We start from the raw sequence: 24316 nt of genomic DNA, 5'->3' as shown, positions 1-24316 counted from the left end.
AGTGATGGCTGACCAAAGGTAATATAAAAGGTTAATGGACAGTAGGAAGAAGAAATGATTATGTTTGTTATAAAATGGAACAGACTTCAAAGGAGTGCAAGTCTGTTACCTGCAAACAACAGCAGAAACCTCAAGATAAAGCAGCTGGAGCAGTATACAAAGACAGAAACAAGAAAAAAAGCGACTGGCACTATAAATACTGCTGCCAGAAGAAAGAGAATTGAGACTACTTGTCAAATTTAATACAAGACAACATGACTGATCAGTTCATGACTAATGGTTGGCTCAAGTTAGCAAAAGGATTGACAGTTTTAATAGTGATGGAAGCATGTGACAATTATCAAGAAGTGCCAAGAAATCATAATATGCCAATATTGAAGACTGTTGGGACAAGAAAGTGAAGGTTCTACAAGACAGTGGATGTGGTAATACAGCAGTGAGAACCATTCTAGTATCCAATGATCATATGACAGGAAAGGTATGCCTGGTTTTGCTAATTGATGGGGTAGTAAGAAAGTTTCCTAAAGTAAAAATAAAGGTGGATACTTTATATTGTGTAGGAAACCTTGAGGCCATGTGTATCAAGGAATCAATACATGACCTGGTGAAAGAAAACATATCAGGTAGTAGAAATTTAGAAAAACTAAACAGGAAATAATTGAAGTATCTGTTAATACCACCATAGTTCAATAAAAGAACAACAAGACATCAAGCACCTACAAATGTCAAAAGGCAACATTCCAAATGTAAGTTTGCAGGAACTGAAGGAACCACAAAAGCAAGACTCTTCTCTGCAGAAACTCTAAGATAATGCCAGGAAGAAAGTCAAGCACAAGAGAAAAAGGAAAACCTTTTATTGTAAAGATGGATGGAAGAGAGTGCTATACAAAATCTATCAAGGCAGTCATACAGGGAAGTTAAACAGATCATAGTACCAACAGAATACCAGACTCAAGAGATGACATTAGTTCATGAGTTAATTGTGAGAGGACACCGAGTAACAAAGAAAATGGCAGATAGACTCATCGATAACTCCAATTGGTTGGGAGTCATCAGAGATGTGAGTAAATTCTGCAGGTCATACAACATCTGCCAAAAAATGATACCTAAAGGGAAGGTAGCCAAAGTACCATTAGGGAAAATGCTTTGCATGAAAGAAATGTTCATCCTTGATGACGAGACACCCACTTGAAATAAAAAACATATTACAGGTTAACCTGAGGATGACCTACGAAGATTGAAATGTTCTTCCTTCCTGTAGCTGTAGACATGATTGGGCAACTAATGCCTATGTCTGAAAGGGGCAAACAGTATGTGCTGACTGTATTCTACTGTGCAACATGATATTCAGAAGCAATAGCAATGGAAAGGATAGAGACAGAGAGTAGCAGAAGTCCTTCTGGAGATATTTTGTAGAGTAGGCTTTATTAGAGAAATCCTGAGTGACAGAAAAACCCAATTTACTTTAGAGCTGATGCAGGAAATGAGTAGATCCATCAGTACTTGGCAGCTTTTTATCACCCCACACAATCCTAAATCTAATGGACTTTGTGAAAGAGTAACTGGAGTTTTGAAGATCATGCAAAAGAGTGGGACAAGTACTTGGATGCAGTATTATTTGCTTATTGAGAAGTCCCACAAACAAGTACAGGATCTTTACCCTTTGAGTTACTGTATTAAAGAATAGTATGAGATACAGTGCAAATATTGAAAAAGCTATGAACAGGAGGAGAAGAATCAGATGAAAGGAACACATATTGGAGCTTTTTAAATTTATATGCAAAAACGGCTCGTTTGGGTTGAGAAAATATTTTACATAGAAGAGCGAACAACGTTTCGACCTTCTATGTAAAATATTTTCTCAACCCAAACGAGCCGTTTTTGCATATAAATTTCTCAACAAGTGGGTTTCTCGACATCACTGATTACATATTAGAGCTGTCAACTCGCTCAACAGAACTTACATGCAGTTCAAAGCTGTTAAAAGCATTTTTATGTTAAAATGGCCAAGAATTGACATTTCAAGACTGGACAGAAGGTCTCAGTTCTGCTGCCTGCAGACAAAAACAGACTCACCTTACAGTGAAAAGGATCTTTGAAATAAAAGGCTGTTCAGTATAAATGTTATCAATTTATTTTAGGTGTGAATATTTTATTATTGTTTAGTTTTGTTTGTAATGAGAGTTAGGATCAATTATTTCAAAATAAATATTGAGACAAGTTTAGTTATGTAACTTGAAAAGGGTCATAAATTATGTTTATAACTCACTGATGTCAAGATTATAGAACATCACATGAAATTTATTGATGCCAAGGATATGACAAGCAGATCATTAAGTAACAAACATGTAAACAGAGTGAGTTGAGCAGGAAGGACACATACAAAGACAGAACAGATAAGATATAAAGTCATGTAAAAGAGATGTTCAAACAAAGAATGAAAGCCTAACAATTAATATAGACCCAATAGTTGATATATATGAAGGTAATACTGAAGGTGTTGAAAGAGATAAGGAGAATAGTTTATTTCATCAAAGAGAGCTAAAGTAACTGAACCTGCTTATGTGGACATTGAAAAATGTTAGATGACTATTTTTCAAGTAGGCCTATATATGAGAGACAGATGTTTATGGGAAGTAGGCCTAAATACTAAAAAGGAGCAGACAGTTTTAGAAGTATGGGATACAGCTATGATAACATAATGAAATGTAATATTTTGTTGATAGTAATAGAGGAAAATTGTTGGCTTGCAAATTGAAATTCTAAAGCCATTGACTAGGTCTAACTGGACTTTCAACAAGAACTACATATATAGTTTATAATATGCTTATGATCATCTATAGTGTAAATAGTTTGTTGTACATACATGTAACTAGTTCTAACAAAATACATGTATACATATGCACATTATTCTGAAAACGAGTGATGTAATGTTATTTACTTGTGTCAAATTTACTGCCAACTTTAGAACAATTCTTAGCTCAACAATAAAACAGTATATATATTTCAACTTAATATATATAAATATGAAAAAATAACTTTCATGATGGGACAAATGTTTATTAAATTGCAATTTTAAAGCTTTTTCTTCATTTAGGACAGAATATTTAATTTTCAAATACACATTTTCAAGAGGATGTAAACTAAATTACTTAAACCTATACTATAAATAATGATTATTTGTAATTCTTGCTGAAAACTGTGCTGTCAGAAAATTTGGGAAAACCTTTATTTCTACCTATGCAAGACTGATTCACACATACTACAACTGTACAGTACCCACAAACCTGATTGTCCACTGCAACCCGTAATGTCGACTATGAAGCATTCAACTGCAACCTTGGTAAATACATAGTGTGGGCATTTTCTAAATATGTAGCATCACCTGGATCCTTTTTAAAAAAATATTTTAACTTTAAATGTATTCATAAAACCTTAAGAGCCAGTTTTGATGTGTTCTCCCTCTTCAGAGAAGTCCCAACTTCCGAAGCCTGCAAGATAACTTTAGAACTTTATATTCAAGATACTAACCCATTGATACACATCCCCAGCAACCAATTAACAACCTTAATAGAATTTATTACCACGAAAACTAACTTTATGTTCAATGACCAAAACCACCTAAAAATAAATGGCTTAAGTATGGGCAATCCCATATCACCAGTTCTTGCCAACATTTTCATGACACACTGAATCTCAAGTGATCAATTCATCCTTACACCCACCAATATACTGGTACAGATATGTTGACAATACAACTGCTGGATTCACATGTACATAACACACACTCAGTTGTTTTCAACCATGTTAACTCCATATGCTCCAACATTAAGTTCACCTATGAACATGAAATAACTAACCAAATAGCACAATAACCGATACACAATTTGAAACAGAAATCCACAGAAAAATAACCCGTGGTGGACTATACATTCCCTGGGACTCAGCACATGAAACAAAACAGAAACTCAATGTATTAAGAAACCAAATAAATACAGCCACAAAATTATGCTCACCCAATAAAATTAACAATGAAGTCAACAAAATGAAACAACACTTCAACATTACAAGATTTCCTCCAAAAACCGTTGAAAAAATTATACATGCACACACACCAAGGTCAACAACAAATAAACTTTATACTGCTGAACACCATATATTTCCAATATCAGTGAAAAAATAATTGACATTTGGAAAAAAGTTAAAATGCCTTTCTCCAGTAAATGTACAAAACTGAAGTCCATACTATATAAAAATTATACTGACAAACACAACACCATTATTTATAAAATGCAATGTAACAACTACAACGACTTCTGTATTGGAGAAAAAATCAGAAAAATGAAATTAGATTCAAAGATAAACACCTTCACACATTTTGGAACACTGCAAATTAAATATATATGACCACAGAAAACACCCACGTACTAAGTAGGGAAACAAATGCAAAATCAAAGAAACCCTACTTGTACAACAATTCAAATCAAAATTAAACAAATATACGGGAACACCTTTATACCTATACTAATTAATAACCTAACATAAACTGCAACACCCCCTGCAATCCCATACCCGTTTATACCCATCCCTAAGACGTACCAGGAAACGGCCGGTTGTCAACTCTCTTTATTAACCTGAGAATGACCTAAGAAGGCCAAAACATTATTCTCTACTTTATTTTAATAAAAGTTTTATTACCCATACAAGCTGTCTTGAGATACATTGGTACTGTCGGATTCTCCGAATTTGTTCATAATAAGAATGGATAGGATAATAGAAGGATTGATAGGTGCTTTATTTGAAAATTGGTGTCCGAGTTTCTTTGCCCTCAGACTAAAAGATTCAACACAAATATGTACTGTCTTTATTCACAGTTCAAACAAGTGTGCCCTTCACGACAGAATGATAATTACAGCTTATATTGAACTATTATGTATATTTACCTGAAGAGCTTTGATTTTCCCTTTTTTTCCATAGCAGAGGTATATGGTATGAATTTAAACAATGACCTTTATTGTATTTTCTTAATCTAATTTCATAACTTAAAGAACATGGCCTTTTATACATAAATTCTAGGCTGCTGAGACATGCACATCACCCATGTGTCTGAAGATCACTTTTAACTCTCTTGACACGGGCTTGGAAAATATGATCAACCAAGTAATCTGTTTGCACTCAAAATCTTTTTAGATTTAATGCTTGCAGCTTTCAGTACAGTGTATATATCTTCATAAATTTGGGCAGACTTTAATTTCACAGTATAAATTTTACACTTACAAAAAATCAAAGATTTGTCAATGAAAATTTTGAGTATTTATTTTGAATAGTATGTGTGTAAAGTAATTTTCATGTTATGATTAAAAATACTTTTTCTTTTCTCAAAACTTTGTGCCCCTTGGAGTGGATTCCTGTATGTGGTGAGGGAATCTCCCAAAAAAGGTTCCGTTTTTCATTTTACCTCCTCTGGGATCTAAACATCCACCAACATGTTTGCCGTGCATGGTGACCCGTGAAGGGGAGGAGAGGATCCTGGTGGTTGAGGGGTCCAACTTTGGCTTTGAATTCCTGTAGATGTGCAGCCTTGGGGTGGCCCCCCTAGGGTCAACCAAATACCAGTGTTGGATGTTCTCAACAGGTGTTGTGGGCATTGTATCTGATGCTGGTGTTTGTGTACAGTGCTCATGAAAACCCTGGCATTGCTGCAGTGTCCTTGTCTGGCATTGTAGTGCATCCCCTCATAGGGCTTCATGATGAATGGGGTTAGTGGGCACCAAAATATTCTTTTTTTTTATGGATCCTCCAAATAAAAACTTAAATAAAATAGTGAAAAAAACAGTCCACAGGTAACCTACCATGTCTTGAAGATTCTGAGCAGCAAACTTCAACATCTGTAACACCTGTACCTCATTTTCTTATACTACATTTTCTTTCAGACAAACCTTTAGGGCAGATGTCTCCCTTTTTCATTAAGAGGGGACTACAGGAACTTGCTGGCTTTCCAAAGTCAGTAAAAAAGCTTTGCTCTGGTGAGATTGGTGATGCACCTATTGAGGTTATGCCTCATGCTACTTTGAATTCATCACAAGGAGTTATTGTTGAGAGGGATTTGAAAAACATCCCGAGTCAGAGATTCTCACTGGTTTCTCCATCCAAGGAGTTTCTGCAGTAAGACATATCTTCGCTCGCAAAGATGGAATTATGATGCTGAACAATGTCCTCATTCTGGCATTTACATCACTGCATTCACCTGCCACCATCAAGGCAGGTTATCTTAATTGCAAGGCATGACCATACATACCAAATCCTCTCAGATGTTTCCAGTGTTAGCAGTTTTATCATTCGAAGATGCTGTGTCGTGGTTCCTTGACCTGTGCTTGTTGCGGTGGCAAGGACCACTATGCCTACGAGTGTGAAACAGACCCTCATTGCATTAATTGCAATGGTTCTCATCTGTCCTACTTCTGCTCTCACCTTGAATGGTTGAAAGAAAAAGAGGTGCAGTGTTTGAAAATGATTCAAAACATTACTTACCCTGAGGCTTGAAAGTTGTTGACCACCACTTCATCTTGGACGTATGCTGTTGCACTTCATTCCATTACTACAGAGGGAATGCAGACAGATCTCTCTGTCCCTCCTAAAGAATCATTCTCAAATCACATGAAAAGTCTTATGACCTCCTTGCTTAAAAAAGTTGATGAATCAACTTCAACACCCATCTCTGTCCCCAACATACATTCCACCAAACCCAGAGACCCATTTCCTTTGGCTCTGGGTACAGGCATTTCCTCAGGTACATCTTCTCCCACCCCAAGTTGCAAAATGGTCATTCATTCACATCTTCAGTTGCTGGAATCCTCTTCCAACAACAAAGACCTGTCCAATTGATCCAGAGCAGGATCCATGGAGGTCTGCAGACCTCCATCGAATAAAGACAATATAGAAAAAAGACATGATTGTAAGCAGAAGGGCTCTCCACCCAATTCGCTGATAAATAAATAAAAATGACTACCTTGATACAATGTAATTGTCGAGGTTTATGTTCTGATCTGAGTGACATCAAAGCACTGAGTGCTTCCTACCATCCTGCATGTCTTTCTTACAGGAAACATTTCTGAAACCTTCCAATTCAGTCACCTTTCAGCAGTGATGAACAAGTGCATGGAGGGGTGGCACTGTTGGTTGATCGGCATGTGCCTACCCTGTCTATGCCACTCAACACACCCTTGGAGGCTGTAGTCCTCTGTGATTCCTTGGGTCATACCATCACTGTTTGTTCTCTCTACCTGTCACCTGGAGAGATCTATGATCAATCAGCACTAGATGCTCTCATTGAACAGTTGCCATCTCCCTTTTAATCGTGGGGGACTTTAAAGGACATCATCTCCTCTGGGGAAGTGCTGATATTGATGGGAGGGGTCACTCTGTAGAGAGTGTGCTCTCTGATCACAACCTTTCTCTTTTACTGTCCTTTACTGCTGTTGACCTCTTAATTTGCTCCCCTTCTCTATTCTCCCACTTTTCAAGGAGGGTTGATAATAACTCACGAGACAGTGATCATTTTCCTACAATTTTAAGAGAGACTGACTGTGGTCAATGCCACCCAACCTGCGTGCCCTGGTGGAAGCTGTATCAAGCAAACTGGCCCTCTTTCACTGCTCTCACAGAACTTGATCCCACCATCATCTGTCAGCCATCAGTAGAGGTCTGTGTGGCAGCAGTAACTGACTGTATTATACAGGCAGCTGCTCAATATATTCCTAAAAACTCAACACGTTTCCATGATATTCTCGTCCGTGGTGGAATCCTGCCTATCACATGGCATGGAAGGCTGAAAAACGGGCCTGGGATACTTTTTGTAGGTATTCCACACTCTCACACCACATTGCTTTCCAGCAGGTTCGGTGGGTAAGATGTCAAAGCCAGAAGGGTTCTTGGATTAAGTTCACAACCAGAATATCTTCTACCACCACTTCCAAAGTCATATGGGACAAGATTTGAAAGGTCAGTGGGCAATATAATTCTGCCTCCCTCTTGATCTTGCTCTTGGATGGCAAGGAAGGAGCTGATACTTGGAGCATCACTGATACTGTAGGTGTAAACTTTTGCCAAGTACCTTGCACTTTTGCTTCTTCCTCCACCTTCTTAGCCATTAAGACTTTGGCAAAACAATCACCTCTTTCTTTTTGAGCTGATTGTCTCTATGGCTATAATCGTCCCTTTACACTGGGGGAACTTGAACTGGTCCTTCATCAGTCTGGCAGTATATCAGACAGATCTGATGATGTACACTATGAAATGCTGTGCCATCTATCTCCTGCTTCTCTTGCTATTTTTCTGATTGTTTTTAACTGGATCTGGCAGGATAATGTTTTCTTGATGCCTGGTGCCAAGCTATTGCCCTTCCTTTCTCCAAGCCTTGGAAGGATCCCAGGATTCTTTCAAACTACCATCCAGTTGCTTTAACGAGCTGTCTCTGTAAAACCTAAGAGAGGATGGTTAATGCTCATCTCATTTGGTTCCTCAAATCAAACAACCTCCTCTCGCCCACCCAGTGTGGGTTCCAATGACGTCAGTCCATCTTGGACCACCTGACTCGACTTGAAATGTCAATCAGGGAAGCCTTTTTTAAACATGTTAGTTCAACACTTTCCCATTCTTTTCTACAGGAATTTGGAGTCCCTCAAGGCTGTCTTTTGGGTGTTCCACTTTTCAGTTTACTGTTGTTAATGGGCTCTATGTTGACAACTTTCACATCTCATGTCAGTCATTGATGAACATGGGATATATTAAGTGGCAACTGCAGACTGCCCTCAATAATTTACTGAAGTGAACCACAGCAAACAACTTTAACTTTTCTCTTTAAAACCATTTGCATGCACTTTTGCTGCCAACAGAGTATCCTGAACTCTGTATTGGTGAAGTTGTGCTGCCTGTGGTCCCTAGAGACAAAGTTCTTAAGGCTTATCTTTGACTGTAAACTGACTTTTATACCACACATCAAGCAGCTATGAGTCAAATATACAAGAGCACTGAACATCCTCTGTGTCCCCTCTTTCACCATTTGGGGAGCAGATGGATCTTTTGTGCTAACGACGTATTGTGCTCTTATTCGATCGAACTAGACTGTGGATCACTAGGCTATAGCTCTGGGAGGACCTTGGCCTTAAAGATGCTGGACATCATTCATCATCAGGGATTTTGACTCTGCACCAGGGCTTTCCACACTTCCCCATTTCAGAGCTTATACACAGAGTCTCATGAACCTTCTTTGCACCTCTGCCATTTGCAGCTGTCTTTATTATATACTTCAAAACTTTATTCCTTACCAAAGCATCCTACATGGGGTTGCATTTTTTCCTCAGCAGGCCATGGATTTTCAGATCATCCTTTTGTCCTTCGTATCCAGGCGCAGTTGGATGAATTCGGTCTGTCCTTGGATAACATTGATGTATCCACTGGTCAGCCAATACCACCATGGCTTATTACAGTTCACAAACGTGACCTATCTTTAAGTCATCTGAGAAAAGTAGACACTCCCGATTGGAAATACAGTGTGTTTTTTACTGAACATCTTTCGAACCATCCTTCCATTCCTATTTATACAGTTGATTTAAAATCAGGTGACTGTATGGGCTCTGCCATGGTTTGTTGTCATTGAGTGGTTGCATGCAGAATCCTCTTTATAGCTTTTGTGTTCACTGCTGAACTGTATGCCATTTCTTTTGCCCTCAATAACATATGAGCTAAGCAGTACTCAAATTACACTACTTATTCTGACTCTCTTAGTTCTCTGCTGCCCTTGAATTGCTTCATGTTAGTTCACACCCTGTTCTCGCCAATATTTAAAACTGACTGGCTCATTTCTTTTTAACATCTACTTCTCTCTAGTTTTTATGGATACCAGGCCATGTTGGTATTTGCGGGAATGAGCTTGCCGACGCTGCAGATAAATCTGTCTGCTCTGGCACTATCACTGCTGTGCCTGTTCCATACATGGACTATGGTCCTGTATTCAAGGCTTTGCTCTGTGCCAGTTGGCAGTCAACTTGGAGTGAGCAACGTGAAAACAAGCTTTTCCGAATAAAACCCCCTATTGGACTTTGGCCACCTTGCTTCCGTAAGGCTCGGAAAGAGGAAGTTGTTCTAATTAGACTATGCATTGATCACAGGATTTAAATTCATCGTTTTCTTTTATCTGGGACTGATGCATGAATGTATTACCTGTATAACACTCAGGCCACAATAAGCCACATTTACCTGTCTTGCCATCCTTACGACTTTCAACGACAGCGCCATTTTAAACATGTTCTTTCCCATGGTTTATTCGTGACGTTAAACAGTGTTATTGGCAATAGTAACACTGTCCACCTTACAAATTTTAGTTTTTTTAAAGGCCATTAACCTTTTTAATGCTAATTAAGCTTCTTAATTAATTTATTCTTTTTTAATGTGATTCCCTTCTAAGAATCAAAGTACATCTACTTCAATTTGAAATTATAAAATAACCATAACAAACAACTCAAAACCAGGACAGGAAAGACCAACTTCAGGTTACCAATGGTGATTTTTGAACTTACCCATTAGTCATCCTGGTGAATTATGATAATTATAGTTATGCTATTGAAAGTCCTTTACAACTTGTATTACTTTAGTTTTTCTCTTACCACTGTAGACTAGGTGTAAGAATTGGATTTAATGCTGTTTATGTTTTTAATTCAAAAATTAAACTTTCACTTGTTTTACCTTAATTTCCTTTTTGAATTTTAATACTTTTACTTTAATTTTAATTTTTTATCAGATGTTTGGTGCAGATAGCCTAGTTGCTTTGTGCCATAAAACACCAAACCAACCAATCAATCAAACATTTGTGTAATTCATACATTTGAATACATTTCAAATATTTTTGTTCAGTAAATCTTTATAATATTATCTGTTATTTTTCTCTACCCTTTCCCAAAACAGGGTTGGTTAAGTTGACAGATCTCATAACCAACAAATGATCTAAATAAATTTAAATTCCCCATTTTTTTTTTTGTTCTTTAGTGGCTTCAAATTGTGGCATGAAAATTCATTCATTTATGTTAAGTAGCTTTAAATTTATCCCTTATAGGTACAATGTTGCCTTTCTATTATTTATAGGTAATATATATAATTAAATTTAAAAGAGAACATTTAACAAATCCTGAAAGAGAGAGAACGTTGCAGTAGGTGTCTGATTTTCTACTTGGTAGGAGTGTAACCAAACAAAATTGAAGGCTGTAAAAATTATGGTTTGTCTGAGCATTAACAGTTTTATAATGAGTAATTTTTGTTTAATTTCATATTTTTTCAAGGGGTGGAGGATAAAATAGAGAAGATGCATGGAGAAAATGTCATGTATAACATTAGGAAATATTCAAGATTTTTTTATGTGCATTGAAGAATTAAGAACTTAAAACTTATTGTGTATTAGAATATGGATTATTAATTTAGGATTTCAATGTATTCTAATTGGTATAACAAATTACTTTTTGTTTACGATATACCAAATCTAAACTAATAAACCTGAAGATGACCCAAGAAGAATGAAACGTTGTTCTCTGCTTTATTTGTACAAGTGTTAATACCCATACAAGCCGTCCTGAGATAAGAAAAGTAATTTAAAAAACTTTGGATGTAAGACACTATAACTCTGTGTTTTAACTTTGGCAAACTTTTCATACTTCTCCAGGAAAGTGTACATGTTATCTTTATGTTCAAGTTTTGACACCTTGGATCAGCTGGTCCTGCCTCCACTGTCATTCTTGGATCCTTCTTTTGTTTGAGTAATTTTTGCTCTCTCAATTTGTGCTCTTAATATTTCTCTATTTCTAGTCTTTTCCTTCTCTCTGTAGTTTTTTTTGTTTACCAAACTTTCATAGTTTTCTGTCTTTTAACACAAGGTGTTTATCAATTTCTACCAATTTATCAAAAGTTGACAAGGTTAACAGCATGACTAATCTTCACATAATTTGCAATATTACAACAGCTGTGCATATACAGACCTACTTAAATTGTCATTCACATTTTCTTCTATTGCCACTGTATAAACTTGGCTGTAGCTCACCAACTGTCAGGACACTTACTTTTCTATGTTATAATATGTTAAAATATATGCTGTGTGCCATTACTGGGATAAGGATTCTTCTACAGTAGGTGTCTCTAACTTGGTGGTAAATTTGAAATAATTAAATGAGCAGCACTCCTTTCATTTCTTTTCAAAATAATATATATGAAAGGAATAGCTTCCAAACTATTACAGTATTTACATTAATTGTCAATTGCAATAGGCAATCCAAAATAGCATTATAAAACAATAATAAACTTAACATCAGAAAATTTCAAACTTTTTTTTTAATTACAAAATTTCATTGCACTTTCCAGTTATAATGCAAAGGTCATGACAGAGATTGCCTATGACATTGAGGATATCCCAACTATCAGACAAAATCCAAAAAGCAGATTAGAAGTCAACTGTTAAGGAAAATTAATTAAGGGTACAGAGTTGAGTGCTTACACCCACAATGTCTCATCTCTTACTGTCTGCGGCAATGTCATGTCCTGTGAATTAAGACTGGAAAATGTGATGAAATTTTATTTTAAAATGTTTGAGAGTTTCTTTTATGTATATATATAAAATTTATTTTAATTCAAAAGCAAGCCCAAAACAAAATAAAAATGCTGTGTGTGTGTATTAAATGTACATACAACCTATTCTTCGCACTACAGACAATCTCAGTTCTCTTCTTTTTGTCAAACGTCCACTTAGGCCTATGCAACTGCTACAGAATTTCAGTTGAGAAGTCAAACTATTTTTCTCTATTACCATCACCAAATTATCCGAATACAGTTTTCCAACATTTCATTAAGTTATCACACTTGTATCTTATACTTCTAAGATCGTGTTACTTTTTCGTACGTAAGCTTACTTTCAATAAACATCTGCTTTTTGAACAGCAGGTTCATTTACTTTACAACTTTCTTTGAAAAAATAAGCGATTATTCGTACATTTTTTAAACCATTAGTCTCACTCTAATACATATCAACTGTTGAGCTTATATTAATCATTACACATTCCTTCTCTGTCCAAATATCTCTTTTATGTGACTATTTCTTATCTGCTGTCTTTGTTTATCAAATCCTCTCACTTCACAAGAGAACATTTATCATTCTTCCATGCCATAAGAAAATGTAAATTTCAACACTACAGTAATGCTTCACTTATTTATTTTGACAAATGAAGGGTTCCACGTGGATGAACATACTGATCAAATTTGGGATCTGAAACCTGCCATGGTATCCCATGCAGTATCTTAACAACATAAAGATGCTACCAAAAAGCTAGCATATCGTACTGATATATGCTAGAAAAAATCAATTTATTAGTACTCTATAAATAAACCTTGATAAAAACAGTGTTTAGTTACACTACATAAAGTTTTGTTGTCATACCACAATCCAAAAAAACATAATTGTTAGCAGAGCAGAGAGTTTGCATATAAGCTTTTAAGTGATGATGTTTGGACTCAACAAATTGTTGCAGATTTGAAATGCTCCCCAAACACTGTCAAGTACACTCAAGATCATACGACAGATAAAGTTGAAAATAGGAAAGACATAGAACATTAAAACTCAATGATACTGATGTTAAGTATATTTATTAGTACAGCCTTTGAGACAGAAGGAAGAATGTCACTGATCTCAAGCATGGGATAAACAACCATGTACTAAATGACAGGAAAGTGTCAACATCAACAATATCAAGAAAACTCAATAAGAATGGAATATTTGGTCATTTAGCAGTTAAAAAACCTTTACTTTGATCGTCAAATATTGTTAACAGACTAAAATTTGTTAAAAAACTACAAAAATTGGACTGTTGATGATTGGAAAATGATGTTATGGATGGAGGAGTCCAAGTTTGAAATATTTGGTTTAAAGTGTAGGTTGTACACACAGCAGAAGAAAGGTGAAAGATACTTCCCTCAATGCATAATACTTACCATGAAGCATGTGGGAGGCAGTGAGATGGTTTAGGAATGTTTTTATGCTGAGGCAACAAGAGATATTTGTGAAATAGATGAAATAATGAACCAGTGCAAGTACCATCAGATTATGACTGGTGATGGTATTTTCAGTGGTTTGCATATTGGTAAAGGAATCTTCTACCAAGAAGATAACAACAAACTCTCATTCAACCTATGCTGTCATTACTTAACTAAGAAAGGAAAGAAGATGCTGGAGTCATTCAACTGATGCAATGGCCTCTACAGACTTGCTATCTGAACCCAATTCAGCAAATCAAAAACTTGATAAATCATAAGTTACTTCCAAATAAGCTTTATGGAAATGTATTAAAAACATCTGAATTAAAGTTCCAAAGGACACTTCAATTAAATATGTTGCAACAACACCTGAGAGTTATTAAAACAAAAGAGAACACACAAAATATTATCTGTTTGCTGAGCTCAAGCATTTTCACTGAGTTTCTGTTGTTCAAAATGTGAAGATTAATAACATTTTGATGTTTCACCAGTTCTTTGAAAGTAACCTGAAATCTAATTTTTGACTCTGCCCTAACAATTTTGCAAAGTAATGTACATTTATAACAATTGTCTACTCACTATATCCTCAATATCAATAAATTTCACACAATGTTTCATAACTTCAACACCAATGAGTTACAAATACAAGATACAACTCTTACCGAGTTATGCTACTAAACTTTTCGTAACATATACTTTAAAATAATTGCTGCTAACTCTCATTATGAACAAAACTAAACAATAATAAAATATTCATTCACAAAATAAATAAAATAATAATATCTACACTAAACAGCTTTTTATATCATGACACACCCCTTACCTAAATACTGAGAGGAACAAATAGATTTATCAACTACAAAAAGTTGGGTTTCAATTTATTTAATTTGAATGGCATTCTCTTATTAATCATTGGTGGGTAAAATTTCATATGTATTATTATAATACCATTTGATAAGAAAATGGGTGGAATTATGTTTTTATCATTAGTTGTAAACTTTCAATTTGCTCCTTGAAACAGTAGTTATAATTTATGAGAATGTCTATCATACAGAATATTAAAATTATAATGTAAAAGTAAGAAGAGTGTGGACGGAGAAAAAGAGACGTAAGCATCCAATTACATGGGTGTTACACGTCTTTTGAAGATAACTAGCACCTATATTTTTTTGCTATTTTATAAGGAGAAAACACTATAGTTTTATTCCAGTTTGAAATGCCACTATAAATTTGTTTATAACATCATATTACATTTACCAACAAAATAAGGATCAGAATATAACTGATCCTATTTAACAGCTATAAAACAAAAATCAGAATAAGTAAATACATTGACTTTTGTGTCCAGAAATTACTACCTTTATTTGGACAGATTTAGCTCAGATAAAAGCAAACAAAAGTTTAAAAAAGCTATAAAAATGTACATATTTCAATTGCATTTTTATCTATGTCTCAACCAAACTTTTTGTTGCTCTGCCATACATTTTCTTTAAATGTAACTTATCACCAGTAAATGGGTAAAAAGTGTGAATGAAAAGCTTCAAGAAACAAAGAAAATCCTTCTATATGTTAACTGAAAATGCCTCTATGAACAAATTTAATTTAAAAAATATGATTTTTACATACTGTACCTCATCAAAGTCTCCACGAACAACATGAACATCCGAAGCTAAGGTCTTAAGGTAGTCATATGATTCTTTGGTACACAAATTCCCTGTACATAGAATATGATGAATTCTTCCTGGCACTAACAACTTTTTAAATTTGACAGGAAGACCTTGACACCGATGTGGAATGTGCAAGTCTCCAAGAACTAACACCAACTAAAGGATATAGAGTAAATAATAAATATATAACACTTGTTCATTATTTTATGTACTGTATACCATATTTCAACTCGGACAAATGACTAGTATCCTAGAACAGATCTTTACTCAAAAGAGCATTACAATCATACTACATGCATAATGTTGACACCTAACCTCAACTTCATCAACAGTAATATACTTAACTCTGAACTTGAAAATTTGAACTGCTATAAAAATATTCATTGGTCCTTTTTTTTTTAAGATACTTTGTACAAGATAAATGTTCGTACCAAAATAGCTGAAAACAAATTTTGCTTTTGTAACTGGCTAATAAGTGCTGTCACTAAAATGTCTGTAGTAGACAAGTTGCACAAATTTTGTATGAAGTACAACTGCATGTGTTCAGCTGTGGCTGGTAACACATTACAGAGTATATAGCCACATAAACACTTTTTTTTTTTTTTTTTTTTACAAGTTACAGTTTCTTAAGTAAGATTTAGTTTTTAATTAGGCACAAAAATTCAATAACTAGTGTTATCATTCTAAAATACAAAAGTTTTAACTGCAAAAAGCAATCAGTATTTAAATCAACATTCAACCAATGTAAAAAGAGAAAAATGTGAAAATATATGAACCTGAATAAAATTAGACTGAAAACAAAATTGTTACCATATTATTTTGGCATTGTATGCATACACATTGACTAGCAGGAATTTGCAACAAAAATGAATGCCAGCAACATGAATATCTACCGAGAGAAATTTCTAGTACAGATACTTATGATATTAAAACTAACATGGTTGTCTTTACTTGCTACTTAAAGAACTTTGGTAGGAACTAAAATGATCCAATTTACAAAATCAAACTCAGAATTCTCATTGTATGAGTTTTTAGTTTGTAAAAACTAAACTTGGTTTATGTGGTTTATTTAAATTATACCAAATGATGACATCAAAACAGTTCTTGAAATTTATAAATGAGCAATATTCAGACACAATGATTTCCAACAGTTGAGTCACAAATAATCTGAAATAAGCATCTCAAATAGCACAAGAAATAAAATCTTAAGTGATCAAATAAAAATCAAACTTTTTACTCATGAAGAAATCTGATGATAGAACAATGGTGTTCTTCCTTACTCTGGCTGGCTTCAATAGTCATTTGAAATTATCTAGCTGATGAGGCAGAGAGAATAAAGCATATTTATGTTAAATAAAAACAAGAGCAGTAGTGATAATATGTAACAGTATTTTAGTGCAATATTCCACATTTCTTTATGTTTCCCATTTATATACGCAATTAACCCTTGTTCATACTAAGTTGTTCATGACCCAACCCCATCGATCATCTTGGACAAGACTTAACAATGAAGGGGAGCAATTACACAGATATGGGATCAATTATAATCCTTTCCAGAATGACCACTATTAATGCAGGTGTATGGCCTTTAATGTAGTGTTTACAAAAATATCAATTAACTAAATACAGATTATACAACTTTTATCAATTTAGTTTAATACATATGATTATTGTTCTTTTCTAGTTACAGAATAGTAAAATATAGCTGCTATTTAACTGCAACATAAATTGTTCTGTAAGCAAATAAGTAGTCAGTAAATGTTTAGAAAGGTATGGACTTAATTTTAAAATTAGTATTGATGAACCTAAAGAAATTGATAATGTTATATATATACTGTTCAAAGAAAATTAAATTATTGGCTGTACTCATCCAGTGGTTATGTTTCAAGACCATGACAGGTAACAAAATTAATTTCTGCTGCCTTTAAACAACTTAAGTATTCACATTTTCATACACCTCGTATACTTTATAACATATGTGCTAAAGAGTTTCAAAACACAGTTTCAATCAGGATCAGGTTTGTATGTGATTACTGTACAATACTAATTTTTCTCAACATTTTCTTTTATCCTTGAAATTAACATAAATTATGAAATAACTCTGCCAAAAAAAAAAAGGAAACAATCTTATTACACAAATAATTAGAATACACTGCTTTTCTCACTTTAGTATGTTTTCTTGGGAAGCTTTAAGAGTATGGTTTAAGTTAACATTAAATATACCAAAAAAGAAAACAGTCAATAAAAATGGTGAACATGTCAAGAATTTTAAAATTATTATACTGAAGAAATATTTACAACATAATGGTTTTTCTAACACTATAGCTCAGCAAATTGACCAATGTCATGAAATCACAAATAAGATTACAAAAAATTGAAAAATGAGACACTATTATAATAAAAAAAACACTTAAAGAGAAATGTCCTGTACCATTAGTATTTCTATTATTATTACTCACGTTAATAAATACATTCTGGTACGAGTTTAAGTTAGTATAAACTACAATATTACTAAGGTGCATTATAAATGAACTAATAAACTCTATTTTTTCAACACGAAGATTAAAGTTTTTGTTTGTTAGGTTACGTAAAATAACGAGAAATGTTTTAAGATGATTTAGTCTTCCAGCTCCAATTCTAATTTCTATCACTTTCAAGATCTACACCAAACGATCAGGAACCAACTTCACTTTTCAGGGATACAAATAACATATTAAAATTCAATATCATATCTATCTGCAAACTACGTTAAGAACACATACTTAAACATGTTTCTATACGAGTTTATTAGCGAAATTATATATTACTGGGCAAATTTTGAACTCTTACTGACAGTAACATTTATAAACAAAGTGAACAAATTAAATTAATAAATACCATCTTCTCACCCTCTTCAAATCACGAGAAATCTTCGCCCTCTGTCGCATATTAGAAAATATATTGTCTTAAACATTCATTTTATCGTCGATATAAAAAACAAACAAACATTACAGTAGGTCTTCAAAGTAATAATGATACATTGATTCTATCTACATGTTAGAATATAAATGGTTATAAGAATATGAACTTGCAATTCAACGATAAAAGAGAGTAAGCCTCAACAAGTTTCAACATAGTTTTTGCTTATGTCTTCACTTTCTGTCAGTCACTTAATGGTTCAGCAATAAGATTGGTGTCTTATAGTGCCAAAAATTGGGGTTTGATACTTTCTGCTAGGGCTTTATATTTTAAAATAAAAATATCGTTATAATATATAAGCTATCTTGATTAAGAGTCAACTTATTTCTAAGGTTATAACTTTTAGAACAATGTTCTAAAATAACATTCCTAGTCAAATAGTAATTGCTTGACTCTCAAATACTTTTTTCTAGCTCAATGGGTGACAAATAAAACCATCTATATAGCTCCAGGATTGGCTTAATGTTTGACGAATTTGCTACTGTATTGATAACGATATCGATATATGTAGCACAAAAGAGATGAACTGTTCGTTTTTTTGGGAGAGAGTAAATTCTAGGTCGATCGAAATCCTTAACTTGAAGCTTTGCTGGCTCAAATGTTATAGAATAAATTTCAGCATATTACTATTAGTTTGGTAAATTGGCAAAATTGAAATTACAGTTTTATAACTGAACACGTAGTATTTATATTTCTTGAATTACCATATGTTTATTCAAGTAATGTCTGCAATATTCACGAGTTTTATAATTATATAAAATATATCTTTATTCGGGTTGTGGTGTGCAGACGTACCGCGTGTCTCGTATCCCTTAGTTTATATATATATAAAAATTAATTTCTATGCATATTAAGTATGCATTCTTAAGATTGAAAGTTGGTAAAGATAGCTATTAACTTGTTCTAATTATTCATGAAACTAGGGCATCCAATTAGAGTGTCAAATATACTTTCCTGTGCTAAAAGAAAAAATCATACTTAATGGAAATCAACAATAATTTGTTTCCCTGCTAAGTCGAGATGTAACCAAAGATCACAAAAGCCCTAGTTTTGAAGTGAATATAACTATCAGTCACACGATAGCTCATGCATCCTGAAAAGTATGACATTGTTGTTATTAATATATAATATCACATTTAGCAATATATTTAGACAGAAACTGATTGACTTTAAACAATAACGTAAAACATAAAATAAATTTCCAATGAAGGTATGGTATGCAATATGAGGTATCATCTACCTTTAGTTTTAATGTAAAAAATTTCATTTTCTTTTCTTTTCTTTTACTCTAGATATGTGCAATTTCTGCATAATATATGCCAAAAAATAGCAAATTTGGTATTAGTCCAGTCATATAAAGATAACCTCTGGTCTGTCCATATGGAAATATGTCAGTAAATCTGCACTTTGTGCATAAATGTTACTAATAGTGTCCTCCATTTGTAGATCAGGTAATATCTAGAGGTGAAAGCTTCCCTTATATTTGAACGGGATTGATCAGTCTTGTGGATAGGCTAGGTATTCTGGGTACGTATGACATTATTGATTGAACTTAGGAGGATGAGGTCTGTCAACTTGTTATGAGATCTTTACTGACACAGTCTAGAAAAGCACTTGAATTAATACATTAGCTTGGAAACAAATCCAGAAAGAACTAATTCAATCTGATTAGTTCACAACAATTCATATTGTCTATGTTTGTGTTTAAATAATGTTTGCTTTCGTTGTGTGTCACGCTTTTGGTAAAGTACACTTACTTCTTGGCATAGACTCAGTTAATTTTAACAAAACTCAATTCGAATTCACATTTTTCCTTTGAAGCCTCTCATTATATAGTATAATTACCTTATTTACTCTTTTGAGAAAATATTGTAACTGAAAACACCACAGGGTAAGTAGGAAGTGGTATTTTGGGGGGGACATAAATACAATATATTATTGCAGGGTTTTCTGTTTTGTATTAATATGTATATTTGTGATATGTAAACATACCATACATTTTCTACCTTCTGTTAGTAAAGTAGACCCGCCATGGCTATGTGAGTTAAGGCGTTCGATTCGTAATCTGAGGATCACAGGTTCGAATCCCAATCGCACCAAACATCTCGCCCTTTCAGCCGTAGGGGCGTTACAATGTGACGGTAAATCTTACTATTCGTTCGTAAAAGAGTAGCCTAAGAGTTGGCAGTGGGTGGTGATGATTAACTGCCTTCCCTCTAGTTTCACACTACCAACGACTACATCTTTTGCTGGTTGAGAGACGACGTCTCTATGTCGTAATTGTGCCCGGCATGGCCAAGCGTGTTAAGACGTGCGACTCGTAATCCGAGGGTTGCGGGTTCGAATCCCCATCGCCTCAAACATGCTCGCCCTTTCAGCCATGAGGGCATAATAATGTGACGGTCAATCCCACTATTCGTTGGTAAAAGAGTAGCCCAAGAGTTGGCGGTGGGTGGTGATGACTAGCTGTCTTCCCTCTAGTCTTACACTGCTAAATTAGGGTCGGCTAGCACAGATAGCCGTCGAGTAGCTTTGTGCGAAATTCAAAAGAAACCAACGAAACAAACTATGTCGCAATCAAAAAGAGAAATGACCAATGCTTTCTTACACTCTCAACACTTTAGCTATTATTCAGTTTTATTTTTGTAACCTTAATGTTTAATTCGACAGAATCCAGTCTCGACACTAGAGGTTATTATGTAAATATCTGCAAAAGTATGCACTCTGTGTTTTATTTTTATGTTTGTCAATGAATAAAGATTGTGCTCGTTTGTAAACAAACTTGTCCAGTCTCCAGTATTTTTTCACATAAGCTTAAACCACAGTCAAGTTTTCTGACACAGTTATTCTTCAGATTCACTGTTCAACCCTGATATTTATCAAGCAGACTTACTTTAATACTTGTATGAAAATCAGATGTACCTTTACATGAACTCTTCCATAATCGGAGCTTAGCATGGCCAGGTGGTTAGGGCGCTTGACTCGTAATCTGAGGGTCGCAGATTTGAATACCCGTCAAACCAAACATGCTCGTCCTTTCAGCCGTGGGGGCGTTATAAGTTACGGTCAATCACACTCTTCGTTGGTAAAAGAGTAGCCCAAGAGTTGGTGGTGGGTGGTGATGACTAGCTGTCTTCCCTCTAGTATTACACTGCTAAATTAGGGACGGCTAGCATAGATAGGCCTCGAGTAGCTTTGTACGAAATTAAAAAATAAACAAACAAACAGACTCTGTACATTGGTAACTATGATGGAAAGGATTTTATAGTTTATTTGACCAGCATTATATTTTAAAACTACAAAACGTGATACATATATATGTAATTTTGAAAAGTTTATATTAAATAACGAAGAATTAAAATGTATTGTACCAGCATATTAGAGATGTTCAATTTAATCTTCGGTGAACTTGTATTTTGGGGAACATTTTCATTTTTCTGTTGGATATCAGTAAAGCCAAATACATTATCAATAGCAATCAAATAAGTGCTGTTAGCCCTCGGGCAGCTTTGTGTGATATTGAACAAACAAAAAATATATTTGGGCAAGAATTACTAATTAGAGATCTGAAGAAATAGGTCTTTTGTAGGTGTATCTCAATAAGCATAAATTTGATTTGAGAATGAGTTCTTCTAGTCTTCAACGTCCATGTAGGCCATCACCTATTACGTCAAGCTACGTAAGTGCAGTTAGACTTGATTGTATCAAGAGAAAGATTCTCTTGATCAACATGTATGGCCAGGCATAACTATGGTCATTAGCATATCCAAACCGTGAATCAAAGGTCATGCCCAGTTGCTATGCAAATACAGTCCACACTTTGAAATCATAGGCACGTTATAACTATGATAATCAAGCCCCACTATACAGTCAGAGAAGAGTAGCTTAAGAACTTGGAGTGAGAATTGATGACAAGTTACCTTCTTTCTAATTTATGAGTTCAAGATGGTTCTGTTTTTTGTACAACGTCTAAAAACAAACAAACTAATTTAGAGGTATATGTCAACTTTCTAATTATGTTAGTTACACGTGCTTTGAACTGCGTTGTCTTAAACATCTCAAATGTTCAGTACAGAAATTATAATATTGGCCAATAAACTGTGTTTTTACATATGTTTGGTGGTATCTTGTTTTATATTTACTCACTTTGCGGCCATAGGTGTATTACAAGTGTGATGGTTAAATCTCACTATTATATAAGAATAGCTCAAGAGTCAGCTTTAGTTACAAACAGTCCTGGATTACCCAATTGGCAGACTAAGCACGAGCTTAGAGCTTGAAAAAAATTGAGTTTTTTTAAAAAGAATTTAATGTCTGTTATTTCAAAGAAAGCATGGAATTTGTCATGATGGGAAAAATCAAGACAATATTCACAAGGTTCCGAAAAACTAGTTGACTCATACCTTGTTGACTTGAGCAGGAATCTCTATGGACAACTGTGCAATTCTACTTTTATATGCGCCCAGAGTTTAATAAAACAGGAAAAAACGAAATTTAGTGACGTTGATCTTCATGAGACCCTGGTGAAAGATAGGATACAATGTGTATTTTCAATTCTAGATATCGCACGAAGTAGTTTTCTAACATTGATTATTACTAACTCTCTGGCGAACGCTCTTCTTCTCAGCTGAAAAGAATAAAACCGTCAGGGAAGAGCAATGTGTCACGACAAATTTGATTCACTTTCCCTACTATGTAAAGAAGGGAACGTGTTTCGTCGACTAGCTTCGATGAAATTATCCAGGGTTTTGCAATCAGAAAATCTATAAGGAATCTATTTTAATTTCAGCATAATCTAAGTTTTGTTTCATTTCGAAAGAAAATTTATTTTTGCAGTTTAGTATTGTTTTATTTTAAATTACATATATATGGGGCACTATAATCTTTTCAGTGCTTAGGGCCTATGAAGGTCTTAATCCGGCCCTGGGTACAGAACTATAGATATCATTTCGTATTTGGGATGGCTGGTACATATAGACTTTGAGTAATTTGCCTATACATCTGAAAAAAATAATGTTTTGAACATGGGTGCTGAAATTAGTTCTTTGAGTTTATGATGCATGGTACAATCCTTGCTTCAGTTTCGTGAGCACTATTAATTAACAGTCAAAATCTGATGGGCTTATCTTTACAAAATTTATGAACCCATATACATGTTTAAACTTCAATTCTCACATAAGAAAAAATTCTGGAATCAACATGTGTTTAGATTTCTGATGAAAGTTTTTTTTATTACCATCTCTTAGTTTTCTTTTAAGTTTTAATAAGGTATAAATAATTGTAAAAGTTGCAGTTGTGAGACGTTTGGTTTTAAAATCTAACATTAAAGTGCTTGGCTTTGGGATCTTTACCATACAAAAAACAATACAACCAATACTGGATCAATGTAAAGGAGAAACTTTTTATGTAAGCAACTAATTTTTAAAAACATTGTTAGTATACATTGTTGATATCGTGTGTAATCATGAAGTTCTAAGCATTTTGCTTGTATAAACCCATCTTGTTGTGTTGAAACAAGAGGTTGACAAATGGGGCAATCACCAGCAAAAAGGTGGTGGTTACTGAAAAAGTTGCATTGGCTTACCATTAAGAAGAAAACAATGGAGCATCTTAGTATTCTTTTTTCA

At 34.3% G+C, this 24316-nt stretch overlaps 1 protein-coding gene across 3 annotated transcripts in view; it reads right to left on the bottom strand.

Moving 5' to 3' along the window:
* Positions 1-18757, bottom strand: part of LOC143244298 (vacuolar protein sorting-associated protein 29) — a 45103-nt gene extending 26346 nt beyond the window's left edge. The window contains exons 1-2 of one of the 3 annotated variants that reach the window (XM_076488697.1): positions 18609-18757; positions 15696-15887 (exon numbers count right to left, since the gene is read on the bottom strand). In XM_076488697.1, the coding sequence (XP_076344812.1) occupies positions 15696-15887; positions 18609-18611 (195 nt within the window). In that variant the 5' untranslated portion in view covers positions 18612-18757. Of the gene's footprint in view, positions 1-15695; positions 15888-18190; positions 18269-18608 lie in introns of those variants that run through there. The other 2 variants (XM_076488696.1, XM_076488694.1) reach the window with 2 other exon arrangements.
* Between the last annotated feature and the right edge of the window lie 5559 nt (positions 18758-24316).

Source organism: Tachypleus tridentatus, chromosome 2, assembly GCF_004210375.1.
Source record: "Tachypleus tridentatus isolate NWPU-2018 chromosome 2, ASM421037v1, whole genome shotgun sequence".
In the NCBI taxonomy this organism is placed as follows: Eukaryota; Metazoa; Arthropoda; class Merostomata; order Xiphosura; family Limulidae; genus Tachypleus; species Tachypleus tridentatus.
The sequence above is the reverse complement of the archived record's forward strand: the minus strand, read 5'-3'. Positions and strand labels throughout refer to the sequence as shown.